General features: G+C 38.8%; 1 protein-coding gene across 5 annotated transcripts in view; it reads left to right on the plus strand.

Moving 5' to 3' along the window:
• Nucleotides 1-12195, plus strand: part of LOC143984010 (uncharacterized) — a 179881-nt gene that overhangs the window by 117887 nt on the left and 49799 nt on the right. For all 5 annotated transcript variants that reach the window (XM_077484264.1, XM_077484263.1, XM_077484265.1 and 2 more), the window contains 5 exons: nt 3314-3363; nt 3451-3496; nt 5104-5208; nt 5412-5504; nt 5693-5797. In XM_077484264.1, the coding sequence (XP_077340390.1) occupies nt 3314-3363; nt 3451-3496; nt 5104-5208; nt 5412-5504; nt 5693-5797 (399 nt within the window). The remainder of the gene's footprint in view (nt 1-3313; nt 3364-3450; nt 3497-5103; nt 5209-5411; nt 5505-5692; nt 5798-12195) is intronic.

Consider the following 12195-nt stretch of genomic DNA (forward strand, 5'->3'; position numbering starts at 1 on the left):
ATTATAGCATCTATAGCTGTGTAAATTCTAGTGTATATACCATAGTTTGTAGACGCTATAACTTTAAAACGAATTAATATACACTTAATGGTATTTTTTTTTTTTTACCAAAGACATATAGCAGAATACATTTTGGCCTAAATTTATGAAGAAAATTGATTTTATTAGATATGTTTTATAACAAAGTAGAAAATAGTTATATTTCAAAATGTTTTTTACTTTATATAATAATAATAATAATAATAAAAAGTGGTGGTCAAATACTACCAAAAGAAAGCTCTATTTGTGTGAAAAAAATGATAGAAATAAAATTTTGGTACAGTGCTACATGACTGCGCAATTGCCACTTAAAGTAGTGTAGTGAAATAGAAAATAAATGGCCTGGTCATGAAGGGGATAAAACCTTCTGGAGCTCAAGAGGTTAAAGTGGTTGTAAACAAATTCCAAAAAAAAAACCCACTGCAAGACAAAGGCATAATGAGCTAGTATGCATAGCATACTAGCTTATTATGAATTACTTACCTGAGATCGAAGCCCCCGTAGCGGTCCTCGTTCACTGCTCCGGCAGCCAACATTTCTCTCGGGGGTTACTTCCGGGTATCACGGCTCTGGCGCTGTGATTGGCCAGAGCCACGCTGATGTCACTCCAGCGCATGCGCATGGGAGCCGCCGGTAATGGCACAGTCAAACTGAAGCCAGGGTACATACGTGCCGTGGCTTCAGTTTGCTTAACTGCGCATGTGCCAATGACATCTGCACATGCAAATACAGGGATATCTCCTAAACCGTGCATCCTCCGGGACTGTGACATCATATGGGCGGGTTCACCATGTGACATCACCCGGTGAACCCGCCCCTTATCCCTATATAAGTCGCCACACAACGCGTCCCTGCCATTAAGGCTGGAGAGAGAGTTGTGTCAACAGGTGGATTCTACCTGAAACAGTTATTTGGTTATATAGTCACCGGACTATTCCCCTGCAATAAAGTGTGAATAAGAAGAAGCAAACTGCGCTACGGTATACCCAAAATACAGAATTAGTCAGAAGCTGAAATTGTAATGTATACCAAAAATACAAAAATCAGAATAAGAAAAAAGAAAAATTTGCGCTAACCTGTAAACATGAAAATATAACCCCAAATAAAAAGAGTATATATATGTGCCAATCCAGAGGTAAAAAACAAACAAAAAACCTTAATCATATGGACACTATATAGTGTTGATATTGTTCAAATAATTTTATTCACTTGCCTCTTTATTTTGTTTATCACGCATTTATGTTTTCCGTTATACACCTTGCTTGAGCTTTCAGCTCATCATTTATGTTTTGTAATCTTTTATGTATAATTTTTTATGGTTAATTTAATACACAGTGGTCCCTTTTTTCCTCGATTCGAACACTGGTAACACATAACTGTATCCTACTTGTGAGGGTCAGTGTTGCACATGTACACATATGTACAATATGTTGAAATGATTTACTTTTTAGGTGTAACACTTTGAGGTTTTTTGTTTGTTTTTTACCTCTGGATTGGCACATATATATACTCTTTTCATTTGGGGTTATATTTTCATGTTTACAGGTTAGCGCAATTTTTCTTTTTTCTAATAAAGTGTGAATGGTTGATGAAACAACCTTCCAAGGATCAGCAGGTCACCAAAATTTCCTCCACAATATCTCATGTGTTGAATAGCTGCAATTGAGGGGGGGGGGGGGGGGGTCAAGTTTTGTTTGTTTTGTTCCACTTTTTATGTATCAAAAGTTTTGAGTTCAGTTGGCTTCCTAAAGCAGACCCGCTCCTGATGACTTCTGGTGTAAGAAAAGGCTTTTGGTGGGGCTAGACACTGTAACACTGATACACACATGAAAGTTGTCTGCAAACTCTGGATTTGTAACACAGGGGCTTTTGCAGTCATGCAAGCATTTAAGAGACATTTACCAGATAAAACCTCTGCTCCACTCTCAAGTCTTTTACAGACTCTTAACAGGTTTTCATTTAAGATTGCCTTGTATTTGGTTGCATCCATCTTCCCATCTACTCTGACCAGTTTCCCTGTTCCTTTTGGTCTCATTTTGTCAGGTCTGGGCCAAACCCTTCCTTCTCTGAGCTGGCCGCTCAGCTGTCGGCTAATTGCCAGCTGCTACCTCTCCACAGTGACTCACCTTTTGATGATCCTGCTCATCGGTCGTGCCTACTAAAGCCATCTAGTCCAGATAATCTCTGCCTTCACATTGGTCACATCTCTAGAGACGTCTCCTGTGTTTCTGTTAAAGACTTGCTTGGCTGACATTCCTTTCTAGCTCCTTGACATTGTCTATCTGTTCCGGTTCCTGAACTAAGTTTACTCTGTTTACCTTTTTTTATTATTATTAAACTAGTGCAATTTAACTGTACTTCTGTCTCAGTCTGATTCATGGATTCTGACACATCTGACCAGATCACCTTCTTTCACATGTTTTCTGTGTCACCAACATGGCTTCTTGCAAACTGCAAATGAGACTTCTTATGGCTTTTTTTCACTAATGGCTTTCTTCTTGCCACTCTTCCATAAATGCCAGATTTGTGGAGTGCACAACTAATAGTTGTCCTGTGAACAGATTCACATACTGTAGTGCACAACCCCAAGAATAGACCAGAAACCACTTCATAGGTGTTAGATCACCCTTCACCCTTTGTGCCGAATAATCTAATGTCTTTCCTAGCACCAGGCTAGGAAAAATATGGACTCATCAGACGTCATGGACCTGACAACCAAGTAGGTCCAATAGTACTAGTTTCCGAGTAGCTGTGGTGTTCAAATGATGCCAGTGTATCAACACACTGTACAGATTCCTGACATCTAGGCACCATTCCCACCATGCTCACATAATCCCGTTCCTATAGCGACTAATGTGATCCTTGTCTCTCACCACCAGTCACAGACTCTAGAGTCTCCCCCTGTTTCAAAGCATTGGTGTTTTAATGCACTAAAATTGAATGTTCATGAGCAATGGAAGATTGCAAAATAAGTCAGTCAGATTCACTTCAACAATTCACACAGGTTTGAGCAGTCAAGAAAGGCAAGCCTACCAAAAACATTTTTTTTTCTCAACAGCATCATTATAATATAGGTACCCTTGATTATATACTGGTTGTGTACAGCCTTTTCCTTTTTTTTATCTCCTGCTCTTCCATTGCCATATGTTTCAGTTCTGTTTTTTTTTGTTATCTTGTTGTCTAACTTTTATTAATCCCAAGAAATGCACTGAATGTCAGATTATTTCATGGCTCTCCATCGGAGTAATGTATATCATTATTTTTACATATGTAGGGGGTGCGACCTCTGAACAAACTTCAGAACACCGTATTGTTTCCCAACAAGTAAGACAATGTGCAGTCATACATCTGAAAACAGATCTATATCAACTTATCACTATAGGTGTGCTAATTGTACTTTCTTTGTAACAGACACAGAAATATTTGAGTAGTGTGGATGACGACCTTAGAAATTCAGGTATGGTTTATTCTTTTGTATTGGAGCTGTTTAGTTTAGGTGGTTTTCGTAAAAAAAAATTGAGTATTACCTTTGACATTCAGTCATTTGTCTTATGCCTAGAGGCGATTCAGTTCGCATTGTGCGCTATACAAGTATTTCATTCATTCATTCATTCATTCATGCTACTAGTTTATACCAGGCTTGGTCTAGATCTATCAAAATGGCAAGAAATAGCCCATAATTTATCTATGATATCTACAACCCTTGTGGAATCGAATTATAAAATGCTACTAAGATGCTACATGGCCCCCACCAGAGCAGCTAAAATGTGCCCACAAATGTCATCTCAATATTTTAGAAACTGTGGCCAAGTGGGTACCATGCTACACATAAGGTTTTGATGCCCTAAAATAACTAGATTCTGGGTCAGAATCTTCAAATGAATTAATTCTGTCACCATGGTGAATATCTCTAGGCCACTAGAAGAAGCATTGTTGCAGAAAACTGACAAGGGACTTCCTAAACCTCTAAGCCCTTCGGAAAATGTCCAATCGGACCGTGTTGTCGGATAATCCGACCGTGTGTGGGCTCCATCGGACTGTTTCCGTCGGAATTATCCGACCGACAAAGTTTTAGAGCTGGGCTATAACATTTTGCAACATGGTCCGATCGGACTTTGTCCGATCGTTTGTAGAGAATTCCGATCGGACAAAGTGCCACGTATGCTCAGATCAAATTCCTAGACCAAAGCTATTGGCTACTAGCCTGAACGTAGTCCCGTTGTAACGAAATAACGTCATCACGTTCTGAACGATCGGATTTTCCGACAACTTTGTCCGACCATGTGTATGCAACACAAGTTTCGGACAAAATCTGTCAGACAAAATCCGACGGATTTTGTTGTAGGAATGTCCGACCGTGTGTACAAAGGCTAAATGGGATTAATGTCATATATAATCATAACTGCTAGAATTGTAATTGCCAGATTGTGTCTACTGACCATGTCAAACACAAATTAAACTGAATTATGATTAATGATAAACTTACATGTATACTCAATAACACCCAAATCAAGTTTGTGAAAAAGTGGGACCCATGGACATGATATCTTTCAGTTGACTTGTGATACCCCAGAGATACCAATCCTCCTTTACATCATCTATACTTTCTTTTTCTTCTTTTCTCCTAATCATTTCCTGTCTTTTCCTCTATTTTTCTCACAATTATCAAAATACCGTAAGTTATTTGGTACTGTCCCATCTTCTCATTTGTAATGTGGAATAAGGTGCACCTATGAAAGGGATTTAAACTATACATTTTTGTAAGTTAATGCAACAATGACCCTTTTCAGATAACATAGTACTTCATATTGTATGATGATATTTTTTGTGCCTGTATCAAAACAAAATTACTTATAGCCACTACTGAACTGTACAACGCTGAAGAAAATGTGACCAAATTCTTAATGTATGTTCTCTTTTGTATGTGAAAACTCTAATAAACATATTACAATATAAAAATGTAAACTTCAATATAACTAAATGAGAAGACGTATCAAAAAGAATTTTGTGTCCAAAGGTATTTACTTTAGCTCCATTTGATGTTTAATATGTTTATGATAATAGCTACAGGGCAGACAGTGGACGAGCCAGCTTCTCCTGGTGACCTCCCAGAAGATGGCCACATGCTTGTGGAGGAGATAGCAGATAAATACACTGTACCCCTTTCTGGTGAGCTCAGATTTTTTTTGGTTGCGCATAAAATGTGTTGCTTTGGCTTGGCTAATTATTATTATTAGTATATACAGTACACATATATCTTTATGATAAGAAAATAATGGCAGTGGCAAGGAGGAAGGCACAACAGATGGAATTTTGTGTTGAAAAGTATTTACATCAGCTCTATTTAATGCCTTTTTTTATGGTTAAGATAGACACAGGACAGACACTGGATGATTCAGCTTCTCCTGGTAACCCCCCAGATGATGGATGTATACATGGCGGTGAAGACACTGTACTCCTTTCTGGTAAGTTTTTTAGCTGCACATAAATGTGTTGCTTTGGCTTTCCCAAGTGTTAATAAACATGTATAAACCTATATATCTTTGTAATAAGAAAATAAAGTAAGAAGGCTTAAAAAACTGAATTTTGTGTTGAAATTGATTTAAGTTGCTTCTTTTAACACCTAATATTTTTATGGTAATAATGGATGCAGGGCAGACATCGGACAAGCCAGCTTCTCCTGGTGGCCTTGGAGAATATGGATGCATGCTTGTGGAGGAAATAACACACACAGATGAAGACACTGTACTCCTTTATGGTGAGTTCAGTTTTTCCTGCTGCCCATAAAATTTGTTGCTGTGGCCTTGACAAGTGTTAAGATACACGTATACATATATATATATTTTTATTATGAAAAGAATAATGGCAACAAGTAAAAAAGTATGTAATTACAGACTACGCATTGATTACGCAGAAAACACAAGTGTACAGAACAATACATGTATAAATGGGCATGAGTGGAGAATGGCCAGGGCAAAGGATTAGACAAGAGTATTGCAAACTGACAACCTCACATACAGTGCCTTGAAAAAGTATTCATACCCCTTGACATTTTCCACATTTTGTCATGTTACAAGCAAAAACGTAAATGTATTTTATTGGGATTTTATGTGATAGACCAACACAAAGTGGCACATAATTGTAAAGTGGAAAGAAAATGATAAATGTTTTTCAAAATGTTTTACAAATAAATATCTGAAAAGTGTGGTGTGCATTTGTACTACCCTGCGTCAATACTTTGTAGAACCACCTTTTGCTGCTTTTACAGCTGCAAGTCTTTTTGGGTATGTCTCTGCCAGCTTTGCACATCTACAGAGAGCAATGTTTGCCCATTCTTCTTTGCATAATAGCTCAAGCTCTGTCAGATTGGATGGAGAGCATCTGAACAGTAATTTTCAAGTTTTGCCACAGATTATCATTTGGATCTAGGTCTGGACTTTGACTGGGCCATTTTAACACATGAATATTCTTTGATCTAAACCATTCCATTGTATCTCTGGCTGTATGTTTAGGGTCATTGTCCTGCTGGAAGGTAAACCTCTGCTCCAGTCTCAAGTCTTTTACAGACTCTTAACAGGTTTTTTTTTTTTTTTTAATCAAAACGGATTTTATTGACACACAAATACACACACAGGTCATCACATAAACAGCGCAGTATACATAGTCAAACAGCATACACATAAAGACACCTTGTACATAGCAAAGTCATACTCCGCAAGCGGTATTAAATATCACCCTATTCGAACAGGACACCACAGGTACAGGTCAAGATTGTCCAGTCGGGCTGCAGCCCTATTACCTGCTCCCCCCCCCCTCTACAACAACACATACCCCCGTATGGCCTTCCTTATACTCCCTAACTAAGCAACCGTCCCATAACCAGCTCCAGGGGTGACAACCCGGGGGTATCAAACCAGGGTCCCCACAGTCGCTCAAAGCGTCCCGCTCGGCCTCTGTGTTGGTAAATATACTTTTCCATACTTAACACGTTCCCCATCTGAGTTATCCATTCCTTCAACCTCGGGGGGTCACTCGCTCTCCAGTGTTGAAGGATAAGTTTGCGTGCCTGAAAAAGAGCTCTCCCCAAGGCCTCCCTAACAGGCGCCTCCAGCGGGAGATCATCCATCACACCCAAAAGGCACACCTTTGGATCCTGTGGAATCCGTACCTGGAAGGCCCCATTGAGAGTATCAATGACCCCCGACCAATATAAATGTAATTTGGGACCTTAACAGGTTTTCATTTAAGATTGCTTTGTATTTGGTTGCATCCATCTTCCCATCTACTCTGACCAGTTTCCCTGTTCCTTTTGGTCTCATTTTGTCAGGTCTGGGCCAAACCCTTCCTTCTCTGAGCTGGCCGCTCAGCTGTCGGCTAATTGCCAGCTGCTATCTCTCCACAGTGACTCACCTTTTGATGATCCTGCTCATCGGTCGTGCCTACTAAAGCCATCTAGTCCAGATAATCTCTGCCTTCACCTTGGTCACATCTCTAGAGACGTCTCCTGTGTTTCTGTTAAAGACTTGCTTGGCTGACATTCCTTTCTAGCTCCTTGACATTGTCTATCTGTTCCGGTTCCTGAACTACGTTTACTCTGTTTACCTTTTTTTTATTATTATTAAACTAGTGCGATTTAACTGTACTTCTGTCTCAGTCTGATTCATGGATTCTGACACATCTGACCAGATCACCTTCTTTCACATGTTTTCTGTGTCACCAACATGGCTTCTTGCAAATGAGACTTCTTATGGCTTTTTTTCACTAATGGCTTTCTTCTTGCCACTCTTCCATAAATGCCAGATTTGTGGAGTGCACAACTAATAGTTGTCCCGTGAACAGATTCTCCCACCTGAGCTGTGGGTCTCTGCAGCTCCTCCAGAGTTACCATGGGCCTCTTGGCTGCTTCTCTGATTAACGCTCTCCTTGCTCGGCCTATCAGTTTAGGTGGACAACCATGTCTTGGTGCCATACATTTGGATTTTTCGAATAATGGATTGAACAGTGCTCCATGAGATGTTCAAACCTTGGGATATTTTTTTTATGACCTAACCCTACTTTTAAACTTCCACAAATGTATCCCTGACCTGTCTGGTGTGTTCCTTGGCCTTCATGATGCTGTTTGCTCACTAAGGTTGTCTAACAACCCTCTGAAGGCTTCACAGAACAGCTTTATATTTATACTGAGATTAAATTACACACACAGGTGGACAATTGGAATGCAATTGGTTCCACTAGATTTTAGTTGGGGGTATCGGAGTAAAGGGGGCAGAATACAAATGTAAGCCACACTTTTCAGATATTTATTTGAATAAAAATGTGAAAACCATTTATCATTTTCCTTCCACTTGAAAATGATGTGCCACTTTGTGTTAGTCTATCACATAAAATCCCAATAAAATACATTTATGTTTTTGGTTGTAACACGACAAATTGCGGAAAATTTCAAGGGGCGTGAATACTTTGTCAAGGCACTATATATAAGGAAAGAAGCTTTGTACTTGTATTGATATATCATTAGATGTATCATTCAAAAAAAATACACTGCAACTGAATTCATACAAATTCATACCTGGTAGGTAAACATAAATATAAAAGAAGTTATTCCTGCGCCTAATCAGGAAGAAGTCTAGTTTTCGTACCGCTGCACACACTGAAATGGGGTACTTGAACCCCAATTACAGATTAAAGAAGGCAAAAGAGTAGTGATGCGCAGTACTATAATGGGAAGTTTAGCCTAAAGGCTAATAGATTCTATAGGCACTAAGATTATTAGGTGATAAATATACTACCTCCCAGAATAAAAAGATGGTATATAAGAAACCGATATGCGTGTTTTGTGAGGGAATGGTGAGGAACCCTCACTGCTATAACGTAGTAGTATTTAGAATAAGGATCAAGTGGATATATAAGCATAAAAAAGAAAAAATTCCAATAATTAAAGCTAGTGATTCCCAATGCGATTTGTTAGAATTAACGGAGTCGCATAAAGTGACAGTCCTGGACAATAAATAGGTCCGTGAAAATATCTACTACATCATAAAGTGAATTAAATAATATGCATAAAACAATCAACAAAATATATAGTGATTCCCAATGCGATTTGTTAAAGCTGACAAAGTCGCATAAAGTGCCAGTGCTAGACGGTAAATAGGTCAGTGGATATATCTACTACACCATAAAATAAAAAACAATATACATAGAGCAGTCACTAACTCGATGAATCAATTGTGCAAAGAGTGGTTGGTTGTGACTGACAAAAATTGCATAAGGTGCCAGTGCCAGGAAAAGGTTATAAAAAGTAAATATGTGCGGGTGTCTTCTAACATACAATAAAAATAATATCAATACAGTGAGCAGCTCAATAATACAATTGTGCAAAGAGTGGCAGAAAATCAAAAAAACGCATAAACAATATTAGTGTTGAAGGAAGGGAACAAAAATCCCTCTAAAAATAATCCAAAGAAAAAAAAGCTGTGCACAATACTTGAAAACTATGTAAACAAAAGAAGAAAATTATATAAATTGAACAATGACATTTGTCAGAATGTGTCCATTCAGCTTGTGCGACAGCCGGTGGCGATTATATCAAAAATCGCATATATCAAGAAAATCGCATACAGTGCTGGTGTTTGAATATATGTGCACTATAAAATAGCAATATAATCGGTGGTGGTAGTGGTGATGGTGAATATATCCCACGTGGTCCTGTGTAGTCTAAATATGGGTGTCCCCTTACCTTACAGCTGTAAGGTAACAGCATATAATATATGTATCCTCAGGGTTCCTGGTGATCTTTATCCCTCGAGGTCCCGTTCCTGTGTCCCCAGATCCTGACGTCTCCTGCCTATTGCGCTGTGTTGGTCTCTTTATATAATCGCTCAGCAGTACTCAGCGTGGGGGGGTACCTCGGCAGTTGGTGTGTATGTAAGGGGTTAAACAGATGAGGAGGAAGGGAGCCCCATAGTGTAGTAATTTTTTTAACCAATATTAAAGTTTATTAAAGCAAACAGATCAAATACTCACAAACAAACAGTTCTCTTATGAGGAGTATAAACGAGCCTCGAGCTCGATTGCGTCACTTCCGGTAGCGTCCCGATGCGTGTTCGTCACGGTCACGTGACTTCATCAGGGGCTTCATCAGGGGCTTCATCCCCTGATGAAGTCACGTGACCGTGACGAACACGCGTCGGGACGCTACCGGAAGTGACGCAATCGAGCTCGAGGCTCGTTTATACTCCTCATAAGAGAACTGTTTGTTTGTGAGTATTTGATCTGTTTGCTTTAATAAAATTTAATATTGGTTAAAAAAATTACTACACTATGGGGCTCCCTTCCTCCTCATCTGTTTAACCCCTTACATACACACCAACTGCCGAGGTACCCCCCCACGCTGAGTACTGCTGAGCGATTATATAAAGAGACCAACACAGCGCAATAGGCAGGAGACGTCAGGATCTGGGGACACAGGAACGGGACCTCGAGGGATAAAGATCACCAGGAACCCTGAGGATACATATATTATATGCTGTTACCTTACAGCTGTAAGGTAAGGGGACACCCATATTTCGACTACACAGGACCACGTGGGATATATTCACCATCACCACTACCACCACCGATTATATTGCTATTTTATAGTGCACATATATTCAAACACCAGCACTGTATGCGATTTTCTTGATATATGCGATTTTTGATATAATCGCCACCGGCTGTCGCACAAGCTGAATGGACACATTCTGACAAATGTCATTGTTCAATTTATATAATTTTCTTCTTTTGTTTACATAGTTTTCAAGTATTGTGCACAGCTTCTTTTTTTTTTTTTTTTGGATTATTTTTAGAGGGATTTTTGTTCCCTTCCTTCAACACTAATATTGTTTATGCGTTTTTTTGATTTTCTGCCACCCTTTGCACAATTGTATTATTGAGCTGCTCACTGTATTGATATTATTTTTATTGTATGGTAGAAGACACCCGCACGTATTTACTTTTTATAACCTTTTCCTGGCACTGGCACCTTATGCGATTTTTGTCAGTCACAACCAACCACTCTTTGCACAATTGATTCATCGAGTTAGTGACTGCTCTATGTATATTGTTTTTTATTTTATGGTGTAGTAGATATTTCCATGGACCTATTTACCGTCTAGCACTGGCACTTTATGCGACTTTGTCAGCTTTTACAAATCGCATTGGGAATCACTATATATTTTGTTGATTGTTTTATGCATATTATTTAATTCACTTTATGATGTAGTAGATATTTTCACTGACCTATTTATTGTCCAGCACTGTCACTTTATGCGACTCCGTTAATTCTAACAAATCGCATTGGGAATCACTAGCTTTAATTATTGGAATTTTTTCTTTTTTATGCTTATATATCCACTTAATCCTTATTCTAAATACTACTACGTTATAGCAGTGAGGGTTCCTCACCATTCCCTCACAAAACACGCATATCGGTTTCTTATATACCGGTACTATCTTTTTATTCTGGGCGGTAGTATATTTATCACCTAATAATCTTAGTGCCTATAGAATCTATTAGCCTTTAGGCTAAACTTCCCATTATAGTACTGCGCATCACTACTCTTTTGCCTTCTTTACTTGGTAGGTAAACATGCTCATGTAGCCTAAACCCAGGAATGCATAGCAAAGGAGCAGCTTTGTATTACATGGTGGCATGTACTTCTGAGGTTCCAAGTCAACCGTTTTGTTTTTCATCATGGTCTCTAATGTTTACAGTATTGGTTTAAGCCACATGAACATACAGAGGTATAAAAAAATGATGATCTCCTCTTCTAAAAGCAATATACAAATAATTATTTTTCTATATGTAACGTTTAATATAAATACTGAAAGGTCTGTGAAATATAATGAGATTGTAGGACACACCTCCCCAAAACCCACAACCTTAGAATACCTTAACTAAATAAAACAACGAGACCATCTTTTAATTTTGGCAAAACTTGGCCGCGGCACCTTTATTGGTTTTCAACAGTGTATTTATCATCACCTTTTATTAAATCACGTAACCATAAATTCAACCAAACAGAATTCTATCTGCTCAGTTCTTAGAACTCAAGCAGTAGCACAATTTTAAATATAAATAACAGTCCCCACAAGGCCCACCCCCACCGCCGCGGCCAC

The sequence above is a fragment of the Lithobates pipiens genome, unplaced genomic scaffold (assembly GCF_037356315.1).
Source record: "Lithobates pipiens isolate NorthernLeopardFrog02 unplaced genomic scaffold, aLitPip1_a1.2 Scaffold_16, whole genome shotgun sequence".
NCBI lineage: Eukaryota > Metazoa > Chordata > Amphibia > Anura > Ranidae > Lithobates > Lithobates pipiens.